At 36.0% G+C, this 27,241-nt stretch overlaps 1 protein-coding gene across 13 annotated transcripts in view; it reads left to right on the forward strand.

The window, feature by feature from the left end:
* BCAS3 (BCAS3 microtubule associated cell migration factor) overlaps positions 1-27,241 on the forward strand; it is a 704,563-nt gene that overhangs the window by 318,834 nt on the left and 358,488 nt on the right. For 9 of the 13 annotated variants that reach the window (XM_017950665.3, XM_017950664.3, XM_017950669.3 and 6 more), the window contains exons 16-19: positions 2,985-3,135; positions 14,126-14,170; positions 22,388-22,512; positions 25,713-25,878. In XM_017950665.3, the coding sequence (XP_017806154.1) occupies positions 2,985-3,135; positions 14,126-14,170; positions 22,388-22,512; positions 25,713-25,878 (487 nt within the window). The remainder of the gene's footprint in view (positions 1-2,984; positions 3,136-14,125; positions 14,171-22,387; positions 22,513-25,712; positions 25,879-27,241) is intronic. The other 4 variants (XM_017950672.3, XM_017950671.3, XM_017950667.3 and 1 more) reach the window with 1 other exon arrangement.

The raw sequence follows: 27,241 nt of genomic DNA on the forward strand, positions 1-27,241 counted from the left end.
TTTCAAATTCAAATTAATATTAGCATAGTTGTCTAATAGCAATTTTATAATTATCTACATCAATTTTGGCCTTGAGAGTGTGATAATAAATTACTTTGAATGGCTTGACTATAAAGCAGTTATTCTCATATTCTTCCACAAATATGGTATTTTAATGTGATTTCCCTCTTCATATTTTCTACAAAATTCTATGTTGTAGCCTAAATCATCTTGTATGTATTGTGAATTCTGTCTTTTGTTATTCCTGCAACAGGTATAGATGGCTTCTGTTAACTTTAATGTGTATTCTGAATTGGAAATTGAGGAGATAGAGAACGATTTATTTTATTTGCATGAATTTCTTATCTTTCCCTGTGTTTTACAAAAGAGACATTTATCAGAGTTTAACTTGATAATTCTATAGAGTAATATAAAAAGATAGATTTGTGTCCAAGGAAGAAGTAACATTTGGTTAAACCATTATCCTAATTCTGAAGCCACCGTCATCTTGTTATGATTTTTTAGAAAGGCACTTTTGACTTTTTACTACCTCTCAGGCTACCATTAGATTCTGTGTGGTAGTTCTCCCTCTATCCTGAATCCATGCTATTTTTAAAGCAGATGTCTTTTAGGATGTGTTTCAGAAATAAGATATTAATTAGGACTTTTGGGGGGGATTCTTTTGTTGTGTGCGTAAATTTGTCAACTTAATTCGAATTAGTAAAAACAATTATATGTGTATTTACTGTGGTTATCATTTTTTAAATGCTTTATCTATTGCTAACCACATAAATGGAGTTGATAATTTTTATCAACAGTCAAGAACAGTGATATAAAATGAACATTAGATCAATAAGAAGTTTTTTGCATGAAAGAGTTGTTGGCTTACAGGCACTGGCTTACTCCGTAACACAGAAAATGAGGTAATTTTTATACTTTCTCTATAAACCCATCAATTAATAAGACTCACTAGAAAACTACAGTAATTGAGAAAATGTGGTATTACTGAAAGGCTACATAGATCAATGAAACACATAGATCAATCCAGAAATAGACCCACACGTATATGGTCAGTTGGTTTTTGACAAACATGGAAAGGCAATTAAAGGAGAAAGGATAATCTTTTTAGCAAATGGTGATGGAACAATTACACATCTATGTTTTAAAAAAAGAACACAATGAACCTCAACTCTCACTACATACACAAAAATGAGCGAAAAATAAATCAAAGTTTGCTTTTCCCCTGTCAAATCAACATTGCACTGAAAGTTCTAGGTAGGTCAGTGAGGCGCAAAAAAAAAAAAAGTCATCTAGACTGGAAAGGAAGAAGTAAAACTACTCTTTTTTGAGGATGACGTAATTATGTGTTTAGAAAATCCTCAGGAATCCAGAAGAAATTACTAGAACTAAGAAATGAGTTCAGCAAAGTTGTAGGATGCAAGATCAGTATACAAAAGTTACCTATATTTCTATACATTAGCAATGAATAATCTGAAACATGAAATTAAGAAAACAATTCCATTTTCAAATTGCATGAAAAAGAATGAAATAATTAGTAGTAAGTTAACCAAAGAAGTATAAAACTTGTACCCTGGCCGGGTGTGGTGGCTCAAGCCTGTAATCCCAGCACTTTGGGAGGCCGAGACGGGTGGATCACGAGGTCAGGAGATCGAGACCATCCTGGCTAACACGGTGAAACCCCGTCTCTACTAAAAAATACAAAAAACTAGGCGGGCGAGGTGGCGGACGCCTGTAGTCCCAGCTACTTGGGAGGCTGAGGCAGGAGAATGGCGTGAACCCGGGAGGCGGAGCTTGCAGTGAGCTGAGATCCAGCCACTGCACTCCAGCCTGGGCTACAGAGCGAGACTCCGTCTCAAAAAAAAAACAAAAAACAAAAAACTTGTACCCTGAAAACTACAGAGCAACATTGAAAGAAATTTGAGAATACCTAGGTAAATGGAAAGGCATCCTAAGTTCTTGGATTAAAAGACATACTATTGTTAAAATGGCAGTATTCCCCAAATTGATCTTCAGATTAAATGTAATCCCTATGAAAAGCCCAGCTGGCTTTTGTTTAGAAATTGACAAGGTATGGGGGAACTAGCAGATTGTGTTGGATGTGAGGACCTAAGCAGGGCAACAAACCACCTTAACTGTCTTTAGAAAGATAAGGAATTCAGCCCTAATTCCCAAAGACTGAAATATGTTAATAATTAAGTCACACTTGGTATTACCAGAATACTTCTTTTTTGTTTGTTTGTTTAGAGACAGGGTCTCTGTATGCCACCTGGGCTTGGAGTGCAGGGGTGCTGTCATATTTCACTGTAACCTTGAATTTCTGGACTCAAGTAATCCTCTTGCCTCAGTCTTGAGCAGCTAGGATGACAGGCGTGTACCACAATACTCAGCTAATTTTTGATATTTTTTGTAGAGATGGGGTCTCACTATGTTGCCCAGGCTGGCGTCAAACTCGTGGCCTCCTGCCTTGGCCTCCCAAAGTGCTGGGATTGCAGGCATGAGCCATCCAGCTCTCCAAGAATAGTTTGGTTTCTTCTCATCCACATAATTGTAATTCTCTTGGCATCAATTCTACCTTTGATGCCTTTTTTTTTTTTTTTTCTTTTGAGACGGAGTCTCGCTGTGTCGACCAGGCTGGAGTGCAGTGGTGCGATCTCCACTCACTGCAAGCTCCGCCTCCTGGGTTCACACCATTCTCCTGCCTCAGCCTCCCGAGTAGCTGGGACTACAGGCGCCCGCCACCGTGCCCGGCTAAGTTTTGTATTTTTAGTAGAGACGGGGTTTCACCATGTTAACCAGGATGGTGTTGATCTCCTGACCTCGTGATCTGCCCGTCTCGGCCTCCCAAAGTGCTGGGATTACAGACGTGAGCCACTGCACCCGGCCCCTTTGATGCCTTTCTTAAATGATTACTGGAGTCAGTGAAAACCCTATCAGAGATAGGAAACTTCCCTCGGTGATGCTTTTCTTTATTTTTCTCTTTGTAGGAAAACTGAACAGCCAAGACTCCTATAACAATTTTACCAACAACAACCCTGGCAACCCTCGACTGTCTCCTCTCCCCAGCTTGATGGTAGTGATGCCTCTTGCACAAATCAAGCAGCCAATGACATTGGGAACCATCACCAAACGAACAGGGTAAGGCTTCAGGCTTGGTGCTTTCTTAACAGCTGTTTTATAGGGTTGAATGAATAAAAATAAAACATACTTTTTCTTTGTGTGGTTTTTATTATGTTCTTCATTTCCAGCTCAAATGAAACTTAATGGCATCAGATTAAGTACAAAGCATAAAACTTGCACAAACATACTTGCACACAACCATGTATACACACATCCATCGAGAAAAAGCAGTGACAAGCTGTGAAAACTAGTATTGGCTAATGAAAAACAGATCCATCTACTTCGTCTTACCCTTACTGCCTTGTGGCTTTGCCTGCAAGTACAGTTTCATTTTCCTGGCTCTTTCGGGATTTGAAATGACTCCCAAATTTTGACAGATACAAATACAGAGAGAACCTTAGATGACAACCATCTTTTTAATACTTTGAAAAAAATCATCTCTATTGAGATATAATTTACATATAATAATCTGTCGTTAGTGTTAGGACAATGTGATGTTATTGGTAGTTTTCAAAGCCAGTGCACTAAGATTTTGGCTTTATTAAGATTGGTCATTAACTTCCTTAAAGACTTTTGATGACTCACTTGATTTATTTGTGCTTATTTTAGCAATTTGCTACCCCTTAGGAATATAAGATTATCACTTCATTAGGTTCCTGAAAATAAACTGCTAGGTCTAAGATATTATTAGATATTCAATTGTATGTTAACACTGGAAATCCATTTTATATCAGAAAATGTGTATGTTTATAGGCAAATTACTTGTTTTCCATAGTGAGCAATGCTGAAGTTTAACCTAATTTGAAATGGAACAATGTTTTTACATTTCTGTATTAAAGTAGTCAGGCAAAAACCCTGTCTGGCCTCAAACAGTCCTCAAGTTCTTTCCAATGAAAGGAATATATTAAATTATTTGGCTGCTATGTCAATATATCTTAATTTTGTTGTGTTCAGTATTAATGTGTTTACAGAGGTCACTTTTGTGAGAAGAAATACTCAGTAGTCTCAGGGATAAGGCCTTTGAGCTCCAGGTATCACCATAACATAGAAACTGACCCTGTAGCTAGGTGGAGTGGTGTTTGTATATAGGGAGATCTTGTTGCTGCATGCAGACATAAAATTGAGTCTGTGGCATTTGCTGTATTTTTTAGCAAAACTTCTTCCCAAATCAGATATGTTAAGGCACCAATAATATGGCCTGTATATCTTTTTAATTTTTTTCAACTTTTTAACTCCTTGGGTCTAGCAAAAGTATAATCTTAAGTTGGATTTCAACTTTCTCTTCCTCTGTTAGTTTATTTTAAAATAAGTTAAGAATAATGGCTGTGAATAGTAAAGAGGTTATGTCCTTTATATTGACAATTAGGTTATTTTTTCATTGTGTATTACATTCCTGTGATGTAGAATAAAAAATGGGACTAAATCTGGAATCATAACTTTAAAGTTTCTTTTTTACTTACTGAAGTTAGTCAGTACATAACTGTATCATCTTGATTCACTCCAGCATTGTACAGTTCTCCAAAGTACTTACAGATTTTAGCCTGTCTTTCCTGAATCTAAGTGAAACCATCCTCAAAATTGTTTCTCTGTATTTTAATTTTATATTCAGAGTGAGGGAAATTTAAGAAGGTTCAAAAGGCTCCTGGAGTCATAAAAGCATATTCTAGTGCTTTGTTTCTGGCATGTGTTTATTTAATTTTAACATAAGAGCTGTCCTGTTTTATAATGCAAAGAATTAGCTCTCTTTTTCTAATGAGCTTCTCCAAATATATCTCTGAAATAGTAACTGAAGTTTAGTGCATAAAATGATACGATGTTAGAATTTAATTCATAATATTTATGGAGAGGGATAGGAAGTGAGTCTACTTTTTTATGTAGTATTTGAAATTTTCCATAAGGAGATAAAATCTCTTGCTCTCTTTCTCTCTGTCTCCCTCTTACTACTGCATTTCTCTGTACACTAAGATGAATAGAAACTGTTAGTCATTTGGTGTCCTCCTGTGTTACCACACATTATGAATTTAGATAAAATTCTTATGTTTCCTTTTCTTATAAAAATTTGCTCTCTGTTCTCAGATTTTTGGAGCATTCTGTTGTATTATGAACAATTTAATTATTAATAAGGGAAGTGTTATCAATTTGAGTTATTTTATATGCTTTGAAACAAATGTTAGTTAAGATACTTGTATCATATTATTTACTAGGCTTTGTATCTCAATTCATACCATTTCATTTCTGCCATGGTTTCAAATTCTTTTTAGCATGCCTTGTATTGAAGTGTTCAGAGAGAATAATTGATACTTGTCACACAATGAGTACTAGGTTTTAATTTATTTGTGACATAGTTTCAGACTTACAGAAATGTTCCAAGACTATCCAAAGGAATTCTTGTATACCCAAATTCCCCATTTTTTTTTTTTTTTTTTTTTTTTGACATAGTCTTGCTCTGTCTCCCAGGCTGGAGTGCAGTAGTGTGATCTCAGCTCACTGCAACCTCCTCTGCTTCCCGGGTTCAAGCAATTCTCCTGCTTCAGCCTCCCTAGTAGCTGGGATTACAGGTGTGCACCACCACACCCAGCTCATTTTGCCATGTTGGCCAGGCTGGTCTCGAATTCCTGACCTCAAGTGATCCACCTGCCTTGGCCTCCCAAAGTGCTAGTTTTACAGGCATGAGCCACCACGCCTGGTCCCAAATGTTAATAGATCAACTTATTTGCTTTATCATTCATATTCTCTCCCTCTGCCTGAATATACACTAACACGCCATTCACGTTCTCTCCCTCTGCCTGTGTATACACTAACATGTTACATTTTTCCTAATTGTCTTACAATAAGTTGCAGACTTAGTATACCCTTAATCCCTACATACTTCAATGTGTAATTTCTAAAGGCATGGACATTCTCTTATATAACTGTAGTACATTTATCAGAAGAAGTGATCTTGAACGTATTTGATTAGTTTTTTTAATTCCACATAATTGTTGTCTACAATGAATTTTCTACTTGTAGCATAGCTTTAGTGTACTACAAATTACCCAACCTACTATTCCTTTTTTGTCTCGCCATCTACTATTTTTTATCCCTTCCTATTAATATAGAGTGCAGTAACTGATAAGACTTTGATGATAGTGGTCAATCATAACTTATACTTGACTGTTGCTAGATGACAAGATTCAATATCCTTAAGCCAGAGGTCCCCAACCCCTGGGCCACAGACTGGTACCAGTCCCTGGCCTGTTAGGAACTGAGCCGCACAGCAGGGGGTGAACAACAGATGAGTGAGCATCACCGCCTGAGCTCTGCCTCCTGTCAGATCAGTGGCAGCTTTAGATTCTCGTAAGAGTGCAGACCCTATTGTTGTGAACTACACATGCGAGGGACCTAGGTTGCACGCTCCTTATGAGAATCTAATGCCTCATGATCTGAGGTGACACTTCCATGAAACCTGTTCCTGGTGTCACAAAGGTTGAGGAACGCTCCTTTAGCCACTCTCTGAAGAGTTTGTTGATTATACTTGGAAACTACTATTGACTTTTCTGATCATTCTTTTACTATAAGTTATCCAAACATTTAATCATAAAGTTTTCAGAATATAATATATGATTTTATTATCTTAAAATTTAACATTTTCACTAAAATACATGTATTTTGCCTTGTTAAAAGTAATATTTGATTTGTGAGAACCAAATATATTCTGTGAATTTTCATTTTTACCATATGCTGAGTTTTGAAGCAGATCTCAGACAATGTTTCATCCCATTAGCTTTTATCGTATTAGATTTTAAAGGCTATATTTATTTTATAAAATTTTTTTTTACTATGACAAATTCTTAAGACTGGAGTTAGCTAATTTCCATTAATTATTGACATTAAATTTTATTGTATTTGCTGAGAAATCTGATGGCTCCATTAACGTCACCAGTGTGATGAGCACATGAGAGTTTTCATTTTCCGTGTCTCTTTTTATTCTGTAAATTCTCATTTCCTCAAGCTTTGATTTTATAAAATTCTTTTCCCAGTATTTTTAAAATAAAATCAACAAGAAGTATGTGACATGGCTTATGTAGAAAGAGAACCCAGAGTGACCCACTTATAGACAGGTAAATTATATTCTGTTTTCAATATACCTGACAATGTAGTTGGTAAAATTATGTACTTAGGTTGGGTAAGTTTCCACTTGGTCTATGTCCGAGGTATTTTGCACATAGTCATAAAATAACCATAAAGTGTTATATTTCTAAAGTAGAGATTTCTAAAGATTTCTAGGATCCAGTAATTAAATATCCAAATTGAGATAGAAGCCTCTACTTAAACCTTAAGGGGACAAATCGTGTGTTTACCATATTCAACATCTGCCTTCTTATGTTTGCAAATACATATGCCTGAAAGCCTGTGCAGTGTCAGGGACCATCTGTCTCACTGCAAGACGTACATGAGGCCAGTAGAGCTACAAATAGCAGAAGACAGATGTATTTACACCTTCTTGTTCAGTACCTTGAAGCAGCACTTGGAGGTAATAAGGCCTGTTTTGGCAACAGCTGCTGCTTAACTCTATGACAGTATACATTGATGGAGGTAAAAGAAGTGTTGGAAATTATTTGGTTCCAATAATCACCCATTCAAACAGACTCTGTTTTCTTTCAGTTTAAGACTGGAGGTTTAAAAAGACCAGGTTATCACATCCATCATGTTCTTATCATATATAAGTAAGAATAGTTCTCCTAATCTTTTACAAGTGAAATTAGGTGCTAAGAGGTTGCTCCATATCTTGGATGTTAGGTTTTTGTAGTAGGGATTTATTAGCAGCATTTCATAGATGTTTGGCATTATCAAGTGAGTGATCAAGTTTTAAAAAATATTTTCTATGTAACGATTCACAAAAAAAGTTCATCAATGAGCTTACTTTTATCTGCTTAGATCTAAAATTATTTATATATACAAATTATTTTATGGACACAGGCAAAGAACAGTAAATTTCAAAAGGAAGTCATGATAGGTAGTTCCATGGGAATAAAAAATACTAAAATTGAAAATGAAGTTACTTCCTTGCTCATACTAGGTAGACCACTTTTTGTGAAGTAAACATGGGATGATTTGCTCTCTCGTGGGTTTCCTTTTCCTTAAATGGAAGTAGCTCCTAATTTCTTTCCCCTCCCCATCTTTATATTTACTTATTTCTTTTCTTTTTTTTTTTTTTGAGACAAAGTCTTGCTCTGTCAGCCAGGCTGGAGTGCAGTGGTGTGTGATCTCCGCCCACTGCAACCTCTGCCTCCTGGGCTCAAGTGATTCTCTTGCCTCAGCCTCCCAGGTAGCTGGGACTACAGGTGGGTGTGCACCACCATGCCTGGCTAATTTTTGTATTTTTTGTAGAGATTGGGTTTCTCTATGTTGCCCAAGCTGGTCTTGAACTCCTGGTCTCAAGTGATCCAACTGCCTCACTCTTCCAAAGTGCTGGGATTATAGGCATGAACCACCACGCCCGGCCATGTATATTCATTTCTTTGTGACGATTTAGGTGGTTATTAGGAACTTTGAGATGCACCCTGTAGAAGGAGGTTAAGTAATTTAGTGGAAAAAATATTGAATTAGGAGTCTGAGGCCCTGGCTTCTTCTCATCTGGGTTCTACCACCTATTTGCTAGTGTGTCCTAGGTAAATTTCTTCACCTGAAAAAAAAGTTTATATATATGGATTATAATCTTTTATTCTTATCATGTATGAGTTTCTACCAGTTCTTCGATCCCATTTCTGAGTCTCAGGACTGTTGAGCAGCTGTAAGCCAGTGCTGATGAGCACAGGCCCCACTTAGAAAGCATAGATGCTTTTAAATGACATTAAATGGAAGCATTAAATAGCATTTAATCAGACACATCCAATTGATATTTGTAGACCAAATCTACCATCAGACTTGGCTATGCAAGTAAATGATATTGGCATATACTAGGCCTTGCAGAAGTTCTATTCCTTATTTTAATTCAATTAGGTACACCTTGGCTTATTTACACAGTTTGGCCTGAGCCCTAAACTTTATAGGCAAAGTTTGGAGAATTAAATTGGAAATATTTGGAGAAAGACCCACCAGATAGAGATATAATAGCTTGGGTAATTCCCCACCTCATGTCTCTGCCTTATGTAACTACCAGTTCTTCATAACTAAGCAATGTATGTTCGGTTCCAGATATTAAATAATGGACAACGTATTTTCATTGGAATATATATGGATGTGACTACATATGCAGTATATTTAACATAGTTTGAGCTCCAATTTTTCTGCTAAATCAGTGGAGTACTTAAACCACACCATAGTTCATTGCATGTTATCATAAATCTGGGAATGTTTTTTGGATGATGTCTACTATATACTATATATGTGTGTGTGTGTATCTCTCTCTCTATCTCTCTCTCTCTCTCTCTTTTTTTTTTTTTTTTTTTTTTGATATGGAGTTTCCTTGCTCTGTAGCCCAGGCTGGAGAGCAGTAGCATGATCTCAGCTCACTGCAAGCTCCACCTCCCAGGTTCACGCCATTCTCCTGCCTCAGCCTCCCAAGTAGCTGGGACTACAGGCACCCGCCACCACACCCGACTAATTTTTTTGTATTTTTAGTAGAGATGGGGTTTCACCATGTTAGCCAGGATGGTCTTGATCTCTTGACCTCGTGATACACCTGCCTCAGCCTCCCAAAGTGTTGGGATTACAGGCGTGAGCCACCATACCCGGCCTATACCATAGTTTTAAAAGTCAGCAGGCATAAATTTCTACAGAAGTTTGACATTATTTATGTTATGTTAATCTCTTTTTTTGCCACATATAACAGAATTTTAACATTATCAATGTTTTTTTTCCTAATGAAAAGTCACCCAGGCTCAAGTGTAGTAGTGTGATTGTAGTTTGCTGTATCTTCAAACTCCTGGGCTCAAGTGATCATCCTGCTTCAACCTCCTGAGTAGCTGGCACTACAGGCAAATGTCACCACACCCGGCTAATTTTTTTAAATGTTTTGTAGAGATGAGGTCTTGCTATATTGCCCAGGCTAGTCTTGAACTCCTACCCTCAATCAGTCCTGCCTTAGCCTCCCAAAGTGCTGGAATTATAGGCATGAGCTACCATGCCCAGACTGCTAATGAAAATTTTCTAAATCTTGAGTTTGTCATTTAAAATTGGGTATCATGTGTATCTCAAATTAGACACTTGTCTGTTTTAGCTTCGGTTTCCCCTGCAGATCAATAGTTGACTACCAATAATACCATAGGTCTCTTTGGTAGGGAGCAATTAAAATTAATGAAAAATTCACAGTAGAACTTAAAAATGATATTAGGAATAATTTACTGAGATGCACGTGGGAAATGCGAGTTTACTTCAGTTGTTTTAACAAAGGGCACACAGAATTTAGAAGTCATTAGCGTCCCTAGAATTTATTTTTAGAGAAATATGGCTCTGTTTCAATATTTGACAATGTTGTATAGCTTTTTCTCTGCTTCATCTCTGTTTATTACTTTTAATATTTATATAGGCTCATTCTGATGTCTGTTCTGTGGCAGTGCCTGAATTGTCTTAGGACATGATTAATTGAAATTGAACAGATTATAGAGGATTGGAGGATTTCAAATCAAATCTAGTTTTACTTTTTTCTCATATTAAAAAAATTATTCATATCTGCCTTGTTTTCAGCTAGTAAGATTGAAGACTTTGTGGTACCATGTGGCATTCAACAAAATGAGTCAGTTGAATGACTTACATGGTGTTATGGTATATTATAAAACATAATTCTTTCCTATCTTCTGGGAGTCTCCTGAAGAAACCCTTTGAGAACTAATGGCTAGGTCATTTCACGGTGGCCTATACATAAGTCTATAATATTTCTGGATTTTTAGTCTCTTTACCACATTTTCCTGAGATTTAAAAATCAGAATTCAGCTCAGAAGGGGTGTAATTATGACAAATTGAGTAGGTTTTATATGGCAGGATTGTTAAGCCTGCTAAAATTTAGTGGTGATTGGAAAACACCAATTATTCAGATTTGAATATAGTGATTTGGGTTGCCTGTGTTAATACAGAGAATATTTCATTCAGTATACACTCCCACTCATATTATCTTTTTTCTTTCCACCCTCATCTCGCTTTAATACAATACTACAGCTGTGAACTTTTGGGAGGGGAGAGGGAAGTCATAGGTGAAGACAGCTGGGTCATGGATTTGTACTTCGTGACTTTATATTTTCATTCCTTTGCTGCTGAGGAAAGATGAAGCAGGCACATTTCAAAAGAACAGCTGACACTACCCTTACAAAGATAGTAATTACATCAGTCACTATAATTCTTTGGAGTTTGTGGATCTTCTTTTACGTGTATATGGCAGAGGTCTAGCTTGTAGGACTAGGCCAGAGGTGGGTGAGTATAGATTTTATACATGCCAAGTGTATATGCTAAACCAGGTTCTCACCTTGTCTCTCCAGCCCCCTTTCTCCTTGAGTTCTGTTAGCCAGTGAATCCTAGTTTGATTGAAGTAGGATAACTTTAAAGTAATACAAATGGGTCAAATTGTGAATAGTGAACCTTATTGTCTTCAAACTTAACAATGATGTTATTTATTTAGTACAGGCCTGCAAACTACAGTGTCTGGAGTTTTACGGTGCATTTTAGGGTCATGGGACAAGGAAGTCACTGGAGAAATCTTGTTGGCAACATGTTACTGCCTGGAAAGGGAAATCTAGAGTTTTTTTGTTTTTTTTTTAAAGTTTCTGTATTTTTCTTTGGCTAACATATATTTCCTTTTTACATAAAAGGAAACCTAAACCTGGAAGAAAGGTATTTACTGACGCTATAGGTAGGGAATATCAGATGGTCTTTTGAGTATTTCAACACTTGAAGTTTTTGTTTCATTTTTGCTTGTTTGGTTTTTGCAATCAGTGGAGAAACCTTTTAAGTAATAAGGATTAAGGTAAACTTCTAAATTCTTTATGATAAATCAGTATGCTGATGTTATGGATGAGATGGGAGACTACCCTGAGTAGGTACAATATACACTAAAGAGCAACGTAAGCCTGGATGTTCCAGCTTACAGTCACTTTTGTCAGAATCGTTTGGACAATTTGGTTATTTCAGGTGTCTTTCCTAATTAGGTAAAATTAAGAGAAGTTGTATACTGTGTGACAACAAAAACCTCTTCGTTTTGAGGTATTTGTAGGCATATAGGAATAGCTTGAACCATTCCTTTTCCTGTCGTTTCAGAAGGGGCTCACTGTTCAGTTGAGAGATTGTACTCTTCAAGTAGTTTTAGTTATTTAAATCTGTGTTTGTCAAACTGCAAGCTGAGCTCTAGTAACATTTTGGTTTGGAGGTAATTAGTCATGAAATCATATAAGAAGATTATGGCCAACATTTTTTTTTTCTTTAATGAAGTAGAATAGAATAAAATGCAATTCTGCCACTGGTTCTGCGGACCAGCAGCATTACTGTTACCTAGGAGCTTACTGGAAATACAGAATCTCAGATCCCAGCCAGATGCACTGTGTTAGAATATGCCTTTATCTGCATTGTAACATAATCCCAACATTAATGTTTATAAAACACTGAAATAAAAAATAGTAATGTTTATTACAAATAATGCATTCATTAAATTATTTATTAAGTAATAGTGTTTATTACAAATAACACACTCATTAAATTATTGCTTCAGTCTTGTTTATGTGTACTCATGCACATACCAGCTTATATCTTAAAATGTATTTCTGTGGGTTCACAGTCAAAAAAGTTTAAAATCTAGTATTTTAAATGTGGATGCTGCCATCGTATTGCTGGGTATGTTCTTATTACTAACTGAGAGAGAGCTATCCTTGCTTGGCACTAGCATCATCTCTAAAATTTTGTTTTATGTTTTATCTGTCCCATTTTTCCTTCTACCTCAGTTTCTTCTGTCTGTATTCCTTTCTTTGTATACAATGCGCTTCAGGCCTCAAAATTGTACTCACTGTTGTGAAAACATTTTTCTCAAGTTTTGCTTTCTGGTCAAATATACTCAGTTTACTAGGAAAAAGTTAAGGCTAATCAGCAGGATTTTTTTTTTTTTTTTTTTTTAAATTCTAGAACCAATTTTGAAGAAGGAAATACCCACATTTTACCAATGCGCTTTTCTCCTCCGTTTGTTATGGCTTCCAAATGTCAAATGTTACAGTGCCTTTTGGTTTGGATGTCATTAAATCACTCAGTTTTCTTTATGTGCAGATATGCATGGCATATCTTAAATGCTGGGAACAGAATTTTGAGAATAAATATGTATAACATTGAAGTCTTACTTTATATCCCAGTTGTATTTAAAACACGTGATTGTAGCTTTAGTTTACTGTGTACTAACCTAACCTAGTGCAGACCAGGTAAAGGAAGCTAACCTCTTATACCACTATTAAGAGACATCCTAATTTCCTGGATTATTATCAAAAATAGAGAAAAATTATACTAGTTGTACTTAGTGTTTTTTCCTTTGACCAACAATATACAATTCAACATATAATAAATAAGCAACTTGAAAAATATGTGCCTCTTTCTGTGGTTCTGGGACTGGAACCAGTGAAAAGTGGACAATGTCATGTCAAATTTTTTATCCAGTCTTTTTTAGCTAATTTTAACCATTTTGTGTCACACAGCCACACATTGGTTGCTATTGATCTCACTCTTCTCCATCTGGTTATCCCATTTAACTTATGCTTTGTTTTAAAGGGCTTCAGCAGTGAATTTTATTTTATTTTGACTTGGAAATACTACAGTGGTGCTCCAGAAAAGGGGGAGAAATAGAAAATTTTGAATCCCTAACTCTGAAAATTAAGGGCCTTGTTACTACACATCATTTTGTTCATTGGTTATATCAGACAGTATGTACAGCAGAATTGTAAATGATTACTAATTTTTTAGTTATTTTTATCCATACTCTATAACAGTATGATATACATGTATTTGCTAATGTTAAATGAGTTTTTCTCTAATTTTTTTGCATTTTTCCCCCTTTTCCATGAAGGCCTTATCTCTTTGGAGCGGGGTGTTTTTCCATAAAAGCTCCATGGTGAGTTCCAGTTCAGTCCCGCATGCCTCATTCATTTGCTGTACTCTCAAAAAGTAATTTGTTTTGTAGTTTTATTTCCAGTTGCATGGCCTGATCACAGATAGATGCACCAACTTACTGAATAATTTGTAGACGGAACATGAATGTTGATATTTAAGCTTTAGAAAAGTGGTTTTCTTGGTTTCACTTCATTCTTTAAAAAGTAAAAAAAAAAAAAAACAGTTGAATTGTTTTTAAATAGAAGAATTCTCTCATAATGCTCATAAATATTACAAGACAAGGCTAATACCCAAGTTTAAGTATTATGGCGTTAGAAGTTCCCTACGTATCATGCATAGCATTTGAGAACATGACTTATTTTGAAATATAAATATATTTAAGGTATACCAAAAGCGCCTTATAAAGTTTTTGTTGCATTTTGTTTTGTGTTTTTGAATAGTTTAGGTATTTAAGAAGCTACGTAATGACAAAATATATATTTTACATAAAACCTCCTAAATAATTTATTATTTTGAATTATTAGCCCATACTCATCATAGCTTAATTATTTAATAAATTATTTCATACCAATGCATAGAATACAGCTTTGTCAGTCTTAGACAGGAAGGTCATAGAAAAGAATTAGAATATGTTTAATACTTTCATGTAAAGATGGGAAGTAGAATTTGTTAAGAATGGTATAAATTGTTTAATGGTTAAGAGTCAGACCGCATGGGTCTTAGATCCCAATTCACACACTTACCAGCTATATGATTTAGGGGGAATTTTCTAAAACCTTTCTATTTTTTATTTCCTTATGTATTAAATGTACCTACGTAATGGACTCACTATGAGTATTAAATAAACTGATACATATCTCAGTATGTGTTAGTATATAACAGTGCCTGGCACATAGTAAATGTGCAGTAAATATTAGCTGCTACCACTGTTTCTTTTCCAGTTTCAGGGAAAAATACCACGTTTCAAAAGAAGCTTCTTTAAATTAGATTATGTTTTTCACTTTTAAGGATATGTTAACCAGTGTGAAGTTTTGAGAAATGTAAGCTATATTAATTTTATCAATTTAGTCAGAATACTGAAAAGAGTTCTGCACATAATATGTGTAGTTCTCATAACTGTTGTCTGGGGATTGTTCATACTGTTCTATTACACTAGAAAAAAACATTCATTGTTGATATGTTCCTATTTATTTGTAATATTGAAAGCAAAATTCAGATTCAAAAATTCACACTGGAATTATTTATCCTAAACTCCTATGTTAAAAAAAGTATTCTTTTATATTATTTTATATAGTCATCCAAACTCAACTATCCAATATTTTTTTCTCTTGGACAGAAAATAGCTTAAATAGTTCTTTAAGGTTAATTATTATTTGACACAAACTTATTTCAATGTTTATATGCCATAGGAAAATCGGAAAATTTTGTTATCACTTAAGAATAGGTGACATAAAACAAATCAACATAAAATTTTCCTCCTTGAAAACTATAATTAGGCACAGTTTTCAAAACTATTCTAAACAAATTCAGGATATATATGAATATAAATCTCATGAAAGTCAATCTTTATTCATTTTGTTAACCAGATGTCTTCTAAAAACAAACAAGATACACAGATCTTACTTATGAGCCTTCCAGTGATCAGTGAATTTTAAATGCCACATTCAACATATGACAGAATTTCTTTGTAGAGTAAACTTAGAATTAAATTCCATTTTAGGATAAATTCTTCTAAGTACAAAGCAAGGAGTTTTAGTATGTTAATAAAGATTGAAGTTTTGCATAGAAGTAAAAGATGGAATAACAACTGTTGTATGTTAAGTAAGTAAAGCTCATTCCTCCAACAGCTTGTGTGCTCCTCACATTTAAGCAAAAGCACTTGTCAACCAGAAATGATTTGAGGTTGAAACAAGATTAAAAGAGCCAGATTAAAGAAAGGGATATATGAAATATAGTAGACTTTTAAATCATTGCCTGTCTTTTAGAAGACTGCTTTGTGGTTTGTTTGATGCCATCGTTAGCTCACAAGAAACTCATTTTTAGTCACTTATACTAGACTAAAAGGTCCTTCTTTAAAATGTTACTTTCTCAGTGGTGCATGTTTTTTCCATTAAGATCTTAATGAAACCTCAAATTAAGGCAGCAAATGAATATAAATTTGACAACTTCTTCCATGTTGTTTATAAGAGCTCCTTTGTTTTAATAGTTTTTGCTATTTTTCCATGTTATTTAGCATTCAATCTGAGAATGTTTTTATTTACTGTTCTGAAATAAAACATTATGCTAAATAAATATGTTTTTAGTATATCCAGTTATAGGGTAATATAGGTATTTTGGATGAAAAATGAGATTTTAAAATGAAATGTAAATTTTCTACAAACTTTTTATTAGTTTCAAGTTGCAATGTTAACACTTAGCTAAGAACTTGCTTTGGTATATCCCCATTTCTGCCAGTTCTTTATTCTCCATTAAACAGGTTTAGTCCTTTAAATTCATGTACTTTCAGATGAGTCAGTTATAAAATAAAGTCGTTCCCTTTGGTAACAACATAAGCTTGTTCAAAAGTAAACTATGCGTCTTCAACATTTTAGTCACTTTGGACTTCCCTGGTATTATGTGTCGTCTAGGTTAGTTTAACTAGGATATTTGAGTTTGGATGACTATATAAAATAATACAAAAGAATTATACATGTAACATACTTTTTTTAACGTAGGAATTTAAGATAAATAATTCCAGTGTGAATTTTTGAATCTGAATTTTGCTTTCAATATTACAAATAAATAGGAATGTATCAAGCTCCGAATCTGCATGCAGTATTTAAGCTACTGTTATTTTTGAATTGCTTATCAAAAAATATACATGACAGGTAGACAATGGGTAGTCCATATGAGTATATTTCTTCCTCCTAAAATGTCTTCATATTTTATAGGGGTAAATTTTAAAGAATTACAATTTTCATATTATTTTATAAAGTTTTAACTAGCATTTTCTAAGAGTTTTGATCAAGATATAAACAGTTCATGTAAAACTAATCTTCTTCTCTTAATTATTTTAAAATTTTATGATTTTATTTTTTGAAAGGTACAATTTGTATGGAGAGGAGAATTTATTCTTACCTGCCACATTTACACAAGCTTTTTGAAGCTTGTTGGTACACAAATCTGTTAGACCTTTAAGAAAAATTTATGAAAGAATAGAATAATTTTAGACAGATTATTAATCTTTAGTTCTTTGAAATAAAATGCTTCCAGTTTTCCCATTTAGGTCTTATTTTAGAAACTAAGATTGAGAATGAGAGAAAACTTCTAAAAGAATATAAAGAATATTTTTTCTTCTTTTATAGAAAGCTGTTATACCACTTGTAATACTTAGATCAATATTGGGTCTTACATTTAAACTGAAACATTGGCTATTCTTTTATGTTTTAAAAATGAAAAGAAACGGTGCTTCTGTCTCATGTTAGCTCCTTCCATGCTTGTGTCCTTCTACACAAGGCACTGGAGCACATTGCTGCTTATCATGCTGTCCACAGATACTTCACATCTGTCCTATTCAGATGGAGATCATTGTCCTGTAGTTTTTAAGCAGATATCGTTAGAATTTTGTACTCTTTTTTTTTTTTCTCTTTGCAGTTGAATGTGGAGAAAAAATAGGCCAGAGAAATTCAATATGTTGACCTGGCTGGATTACGTATAAAGCCCAAGGGAAGAAAAATGGGGAACTTCAGTAGCCTTTGCAAATATTTTTGAAGTCCTAGTAATGTTAATATCCCTACAACTTCTTCTGATTGCAGTGAAAATGATTCTCGTTCTATGGTTAGACAGTTAAGCATTTCCTCACAAGAAATGACAAAGAGTTACACCCCTGATTTTTAATTTAGCATCTTATTTGTTAATTTGGTTATTTGGTTTTTTTTGTTTGCTTGTGTGTTTGTTTTTCTTTTGATTACATTGATTCGTATCAGGCTTAGTAAATATGATGTTTTATGATTGTCATTTTTTCTGAGATGCAGAAAGTTGGATTCATTCCGTTTTTCTTTTATTTTTTGCTCAGAAGTTAAGTCAAATTTTTAAAAATTATTGAACATGGGGTTATGTATGAAAAGCTAAAGGTAGTTAAAGGAGCAGGAATTATCAGTAGAAAGGAGTCCATCAGGAGTATGTCTTGTTGTCATGTATAACCATTTTTAAAAAATGGATGAGTCCACATAATCAATACAGTTAAACTTTTGGGCACCAATATAAATTTAAATATTTTTATATAATTGTATTATTAACTTAATAAATAAATAAATGAGAGAAGGCATCCAGACACCCAGAGAAATTCTTTCTGAACTTGCAAATGTTCTGTAATGAGATTTTTTAAAGACCCCTTTTGGAGGAGAAAGGGAGATGTTGAGAATAAGACAGAAAAAAAGGTTAGCATTGGAGTTCTTTCCTATGAGGATTGGGTCACCTATCTGTAAATTTACGTAATATACAAAGCTAGCACTTTTCTAATACATTCACATATGTATCATTTTTCAATGTTTTATCTTTCCATCAACAAAAGGTTATTTTGTGATAGAAATATTCTAGGTCATTGTGGAAAAGTTCATACGTGGTATGTCACTGGCATATTGCTAGAAAAGCCCTTCTACTTCTGCCAAGCTTTCTTGGACTTTTAAAAACTTAGGATGAAGGGCAGATTGAACCCAAGTTAAAATTTCTAACTTTGAATGTATCCCATAGAAGATATTTTATTCATAACGCTCTTTTTATTTGATTATTTCTCCTTTTTATTCCTCTGCAAATCTTAAAGACATGCACATATTTTTATGCTTTTATTTTGCTGAAATACCACAATCATTCCAGATTATAGATTGATGATAGAAATAACTTGATATGAATGTGTTTACCCAATATGCTTCATACCCGAGACACAACACTATGTTATGTAGCAGATAGCAAGTTATTTTCAGGGTGAAAACTCCTTTGATGCCTTAATAAACACAGACTTTTACTAATGGAATTTAAGGCCCTATGAGAGGAAAAAAGAAATGATGAAATATAAGAATAAAAATGATAATTCTTTACTGAAATTAAGCATAGTTTTACTATAAAATACTTATTCTCTTTAGGAGATACTGAGCTTATGTAAAAATAACACTGTGTTGATTCTTTTTACTTGTGTGTTCCAAAACAGAATTATATGTAACTTATAGATGTATAAGAGATTTTAGCTTTTGACATGAGCTGATTAGACTGTAAGCTAGTAAACATACAAAGAATATTGTTTGTATGTCAAGAAACTAAATTGATGTCCTCTCTTTTTTTTTTTTTTGAGACGGAGTCTCGCTCTGTTGCCCAGGCTGGAGTGCAGTGGCGCGATCTCGGCTCACTGCAAGCTCCGCTTCCAGGGTTCACGCCATTCTCCTGCCTCAGCCTCCCGAGTAGCTGGGACTACAGGTGCCCGCCACCATGCCTGGCTAATTTTTTTTTTTTTTTTTGTATTTTTAGTAAAGACGGGGTTTCACCGTGTTAGCCAGGATGGTCTCGATCTCCTGACCTTGTGATCCGCCTGCCTCGGCCTCCCAAAGTGCTGGGATTACAGGCATGAGCCACCGTGCCCAGCCTATTTTTCTACTTTTTATTATCATGTTAGAAAGTTTGCCATCTGGCCTGGAAGCAACTATTTTTAAGTCTGTTTAGGATGCATACTTCAGAGGGACCATATTTTCTCTTAAGAAGAGGCATGCTCACTTGTTACCACATGATTTAAAAACAACAACAATGACATCCAGTAATTTGCAAAGAGCTTTGAGTTTGTCCCATTGAAGCTTGTTGGTACATTGTAGTAGCTTTGTTCTCTGATGGTGATTCTAGTAAAAGCACATAGTCGCACAATTGCAGACTGCTTTCAAAAAAATTCTACAATACTTTTCTCTCTCCCATTCCCCTAGCCCCATTCTCCCAAAACTCCTGAGTTAAGAAATAACCAGTGGTACCTCTAAGATACCAGTTAGAGGAATTTGTCAGTTCAATGATAGTAGTTTAGTGATGGAAATAAAAACTTTGAAAGAAACCTTGTATTCTCAGGTAATGCAACAGAGAACATCATAACCAGAAAGAACAATTCTGATGTCCGTGACCCAGATATCACGGGAAGGTGCATATTTGTTCAGGTATAGGGCAGAGGAGAGTCTTCCTTTCTGGAGGCAGCTTATTGCAGTTGTGACAGATGCAAGTATGAAGAGGTGAAACAGTTTATAGAGCCAGATTAATTTCCCCACAGAAACTTTTTATTTAAAAACGATGTCTTTATTCCCTGTCACGGGAAGTCTCACTGTGACTGGTTGACATTTTAGGCGTGGATGTTTTTTGTTGCAGGAATAATGAGAAGTGTTTTAAGAAATATTAATGGTAGAAGAGGTTTCTTTCATATGTAGTAATACGCATTTCTATGGATTTGGTTCAAAGTGGGGAGACAAAGGGACCAATCATATTTGCCTCTGATCCAGACTTAGCCTTCCTTAGAGGAAGATGTTAAAACAACTCTCAGGAAATAAGATGTCTGAGAGACTATTTAAAATGTCATAGGAACTGGGAAACTGAGATTACCAAAGCAAAGTCTGATTTTTTTTGAAGATTAAGTTAGGACTGAGGGCCATATAGAAGAGTTAGTATTTGCTGAGTACTGTGATATAGGAAAGTACTGCCCTGGGAACTTTACCTGCTTTGTCTAATATAGTGGTTCTCAGAGTTGAGCATGCATCAGAATCATCTGGAGGATTTGTTTCAAAACACAGATTGTTGGGCTCCATTCCCAGAGTTTCTGATTTAGTAGGTCTGGGATGGGGTCTATGAGTATTTGCTTGCACTCCTAAGAAGTCCTCAGGTGGTACTATGAGCTAGGGACAGTGCTTTGAGACAATATAATCATTAAAATAATCCTGTGAAGTAGGTATTACTATTTCTATTTTACATATTAGTAGTCTGAGCTCTGAGAGGTTAAATAACCAAAAGTCACACAGCTCAGAGGTGACAGCACTGGGATTCAACTACATGTTTCTTCCTGACTCCAAAACTATCTCTTTCCCGTCCCACCATACTTTAGTAAAGGATGAAGGGGAATCAAAAATTGAGCAAAATAAAGTGGAACCAATGTTTGCTGTTGGAGGCTGACTAGCAGAGGGGAACATCAGAGCTGTAGTTATTACTGTCTCCTACCTGGGCTGTCATCTTGAGCAGTGCACAATGAGGCTACTGCTTTATGAATTAGAGAAAATAATTTATCAAAGGTGGTTGGCAAAATTGCTTTGGGAAGCCCTTCATAAACCAAAAGAGAACAGAAATAAGGGACTGAAAAGATGTGAGGTCAATAGTAGAAGCTGAGTATGAAAACTTATTTGTGGAAGCAGAGGAGAGCAACTTCTTTTTAATGGCAGTGACAGGAAGTAATGGCAGTTACTAAATGTGTCCTCAGACATATGAGCAACAGAAAAGATTGAGGTTTGAGAGGCTATTGATATATAACTCCACCTTGGTCTTTTTCACTGAACAAAAATAGACGCATCATTTTCACAAATCCAAGAAGAAAAAGAGACAACAGGAAGATCAGTGAATCTAATTGCATTAGATGATTAGATATTCTCCCCTTACACTGTCTAACTCTCCATAGCATTGTGGCTGAGAGAGCATTTTCAAGGCTTCATTCTATATCACCTCATTTTCATCCATGCTGTCTGCATTCATTTGTACTGTTAATCCTGCATCTTATAGATTGGTGCAAAAGTAATTGCACTTTTTGCCACTAAAGGCAGTGGCAAAAACCGCAATTACTTTTGCATCAACCTAATATATATAAAAATGAAGTGATAAACCATTTTATTATTGTGAGATGTTCATGCTGGTACTATTGCTTCACTTTGAAATTTCTAGGGAAGTGTTATTCATTTGAAAAGAAGTGACTTGGATTTTGCCAGCACATACTTCAAAAAGGAGTTGATTTTTATTGGTTTTATAAATGTTGCTCTCTTTACAAAACTCTGGAACTTTGAAATAATTCTACTTTTACTCCAGAACATAGTCTCACATCATCATTTATTACTTAAGGCAAAATGCATGTTCATATTGGAGGATTTGAATAGGGGTGGAATTTAAAGGAAAAACTGTCATTACCTAAAGGAGTGTCATTTCATCATGATAATTGTTTTTTACTGTTATTTTATTTTTTAAGCAAAGTTAAACCTCCTCCACAAATTTCACCCAGCAAATCGATGGGCGGAGAATTTTGTGTGGCTGCTATCTTCGGAACATCCAGGTCATGGTTTGCAAATAATGCAGGTCTGAAAAGAGAAAAAGGTATGTATTTTGACTGAAAAATGAATGTTGTGTTTGTAATTTTTGCTTCTTAAGGAAAATTGTTAGCAGTTCCCCTAGAATAATCTTGTACCCAGTAGTCTGGAAACCAGTTTTTTTTAATGTAATTAGCATGTCACTCCTCAACTGCTCAAGCCTAGTCAAGAAGAAAAACTATCCTCTCAGAATGAACGTTAAATGAATTGCCCACTGAGTGATTTTGTTTTGTTTTGTTGGTGACAGTCTACAGGTGATCTCAGTGCTGTCAATTCTATACCCATTTTATACCTTTTACATTTTTACAAGGTAGTTTCACCCCTTGTCTATGAAGGATGGAGAGGAAGAGCCTCGTTGTCCCTGTTTTAGAGATGAAGAACTTGAGACCAGCAAGTTTAAATATCTTAGCTAAAAGCACTGGTTAGTTAGGCAGTGGAATCAGAGTTTGAAACCAGATTTTCTCATGTTAAAAATCTTCACATTAAAAAAAGCAACAACTCTGCCATGTTTTAAAAACACAACTAAGGCCAGGTGCAGTGGCTCATGCCTGTAATCCCAGCACTTTGGGAGGCTGAGGTGGGCGGATCACAAGATCAGGAGATCGAGACCAGCATGGCCAACATGGTGAAACCCCGTCTCTACTAAAAATATAAAAATTAGCTGGGTGTGGTGGTGCACGCTTGTAATCCGAGCTACTCGGGAGGCTGAGGCAGGAGAATGGCTTGAACTCGGGAGGCGGAGGTTGCAGTGAGCCAAGATTGCACCACTCTACTCCAGCCTAGCGACAGAACAAGACTCCATCTCAAAAACAAACAAACAAACAAACCAAAAAAGGAAACAGCCTGCTACTGAGAAATAAGGCTCAGTTTTTGTGGTTACCATTGCTCCTTTGAATTAATATACAGTAGTCCCTCCTTATCTGTGGAGGATATATCCAGGACCCCCAGCGGATGGCTGAAACCTTGGATGGTACGGAGCCCTATATGGTACAATGCTTTTCAGTCTAATAACTGAGACAGGTACTATGGGACTAACGGGCTGGTAGCATATACAGCGTGGATATGCTGGACAAAGGATGATTCATGTCCCAGGCAGGACAGACGGGACAACAAGAGATTTCACCACGCTACTCAGTCTGCCATTTGAAGCTTATGAATTGTTTATTTCTGGAATTTTCCATTTAATATTTTTGGACCGCAGTTGACCATGGGTAACTGAACTCGCACCTAAGGAGGGACTACTGTAGTTATTATCTTTTTAATCCCTGCTTTGGTCACTAGAGTCTATACCTAAAATGTTTATAGGATTAATGCTTTATAGCATGTGAATCCTTATTGCTTCTGTTTAGAAGAGAATGCCTACATTCATAAACAAAGTATATAATTTTGAATGTTATGATTTTCCCCTTAATATTTTAGTATTATTAAAGTAGGTCACAAAGTGGGTTGTTACTGGGGCACTTCTCTGGTGAGTTCCACAGGCTGTATTGTTCTTGGCAAAATGGCTCTCCTTTATGCTAACACTGGCAGTCAGACATGAGCCCTTTCTCTGTTATCGCCTTTCAGTGACCCTTTCCTTGGTAATAGGATCTCAGGCGCAGCAGGTTCCTTACCTAAGTGGGAGAGGATACTGTTAAGTATGCAAGCCTTCCATTTCCTTATCCCATCTTTATTTTTTTTGTTACCTCCTTAGGTGTAATGATGCTATCGAAAGGACTTTTTGTTACTAGTAAAAACCTTCTGAGAAGCTCAATTTCAAATGCTTCTCTCTTCTGTTCTAATTACCTTTTTAACTTGCTACTCTTTTATGTCCCGCTGGCTGATCATTAGCCGTTTTCTCAAATCAGCTGTAATTGATTCGCCTGACACAGAGATAAGATGACCCACCCAGCATTCACGAGTGATTGTATATGCTCCTAGGTTTACTGTAAAACCCGAGAGAGAGGACTAAACCTGTTTTGCTAGTGAGTACATGTGTATTCCTTATAAAGTCAGTTGATTAGATCCATATTCAGCACCTAAGTGCTCAAAGTATGGCTAATCTCCGTTTACCATGGGGCCAGTGATCCTATGGGGAGAAAGAAGAGGATTTGGTCAGCACCTAAGTGCTCAAAGTATGGCTAATCTCCGTTTACCATGGGGCCAGTGATCCCATGGGGAGAAAGAAGAGGATTTTAGGAAGGGGATGCACATGCATGCATGTGTATGTGTGTTGAATAGACTTTATTTTCTAAAGGAGCTTTAGGTTCACAGCCAAATGAGCAGAAGGTCCAGAGATTTTTCCGTATATACCTTCTGTCTCCACACATGCAAAGCCTCTTATTATCAGTATCCCCCGCCAGAGTGGTACGTGTGTTTGAATTGATGAACCTACATTGACACATCAAATGTTTTTTTTTTGTTTTGATCCACAAATTCAAGTTCTAAATTTAAGTTTTCTGAGAAAAAAAAAAAAATGAGACATTAAGCTGATTTAGGCATACAAGTAACCTTTCATGCGAGTCATTTGGTACATCCAGGGTAACTAAATCCCAGTCCATACGTTATTCCTTTTCAGTTAGTCCGTTCCCTGATGTCATTCATTTTTCATAATGTGGGACAAATTACATTGTAGGCGAGTACAAAAGTCTATAAAGTATTTTACTATATTAGGTTTTGGGGCATAGTCGTATCATTCTTGAAATAAGTTGCTTAAGATTGAAAATACTCTGATATCATAGACATTTTCATATTCACTAGCATGTACTTATACAAGGCAACCTTTAGGCAAGGAACAAGCACCATATGAAAAAATTCCTGTCATCCGAGCATGGTGGTTCACGCCTGTAATCCCAGCACTTTGAGAGGCTGAGGTGCACAGATCACCTGAGGTCAGGAGTTCGAGACCAGCCTGACCAAAACGACGAAACCCTGTCTCTACTAAGAGGAATACAAAAATTAGCCGGGCGTGGTGACGGGAGCCTGTAATCCCAGCTACTCGGGAGGCTGAGGCCGGAGAACCGCTTGAACCAGGGAGGCAACAGCCTGAGCACCAAGAGCAAAACTCCATCTCAAAAAAAAAGAAAAAAAGAAAAAGGAAAAATTCCTGTCTTTTCATTTTCTCTGAGCAGCCTCAGGAGCAGACTGATAAGATCATCAACTGTAAAGATTATTCTGTGCTTCTTTTATGCAATCATAACACATCGGGTTCTGTTTCTCTGTTTGTAGATCAGTCCAAACAAGTTGTAGTTGAGTCCCTGTACATTATCAGTTGCTATGGCACCTTAGTGGAGCACATGATGGAGCCGCGGCCCCTCAGCACTGCCCCCAAGATTAGTGACGACACGCCACTGGAAATGATGACATCGCCTCGAGCCAGCTGGACTCTGGTTAGGTAGTACCTCCTTTCTTTTTTCCTTTTTAACAGCTTCATTAAGGTATAGAAGATTAAAAGTGTATAATTTGGTAAGTTTTGACTTGCATACAGCTACAAAATCATCACCACAATGAACATGGTAAACATATTCATCACTCCCAAATGTTTCTTTATGACCATTTGGAATCTCTCCTTCTTTCACCCCTCTTTGTCTCTATAGATTAGTTTACAGTTTCTAGGATTTTTTTTTTTTTTTGGAGGCAGAGTCTCGCTGTGTCGCCCAGGCTAGAGTGCAGTGGCTCAATCTCAGCTCAAGCGGTTCTCCTGCCTCAGCTTCTCGAGTAGCTGGGACTACAGGGGCATGCCACCACACCCAGCTAATTTTTTTGTATTTTTAGTAGAGATGAGGTTTCATCATGTTGACCAGGATGGTCTCGATCTCCTGACCTTGTGATCCGCCCACCTCAGCCTCCCAAAGTGCTGGGATTACAGGCATGAGCAACTGCTCTGGCCCGGTTTCTAGAATTTTATATAAATGGAATCATACACTATGTAATTTTTTAAATCTCACTTTCATCTAGCAAAACAATACTTCATTACTTTTTTTTTTTTTTTTTGGAGACAGAGTCTCGCTCTGTTGCCCAGGCTAGAGAGCAGTGGCACGATCTCAGCTCAGTGCAGCCTCCACCTCCCATGTTCAAGCGATTCTCCTGCCTCAGCCTCCTGAGTAGCTGGGATCACAGGTGACCGCCATCCCATCCAGCTAATTTTTGGTTGAGATAGGGTTTCACCATATTGGTGAGGTTGGTCTCATACTCTTGATCTCAGGTGATCCACCCGCCTTGGCCTTCCAAAGTGCTGGGATTACAGGCATGAGTACCTGGCCCTTCATTACTTTTTCATTTGACATAATTTACATACAATAAAATTAACCCATTAAAAGTGACTTTTTACAAAGTTGTGCAGTTATCACTGCAATCAATTCTCATCACCCTAAAAAGAAACCTCATTCTCATTAGCAGTCACTTCTTATTTTTCTCCAACCCTTCAGACCTAGGCAGCAGCCAGTTTACTTTCTTTCTCTATGGATTTTGCTACTCTGATCATTTCATGTAAGTGGGATCATACAATATGTGACCTTTTGTGTCTGACTTCTTTCACTTAGTGTATTTTCAGGATCTATCCATGTAGTAGCATGTGTCAGAACTTCACTCCTTTTTATGGCTACGTAATACTCCATTATATGGTTATACTGCATTTTGTTTATCCATTTATTAGTTGATGGATATTTCTACTTTTTAAGCTGTTATTAAATAATGTTGCTGTGAACATTCATGTACAGATTTTTGTGTGAATGTATTTTTTTAATTGTCTTCCCTAT

The sequence above is a fragment of the Papio anubis genome, chromosome 17 (genome assembly GCF_008728515.1).
Source record: "Papio anubis isolate 15944 chromosome 17, Panubis1.0, whole genome shotgun sequence".
NCBI lineage: Eukaryota > Metazoa > Chordata > Mammalia > Primates > Cercopithecidae > Papio > Papio anubis.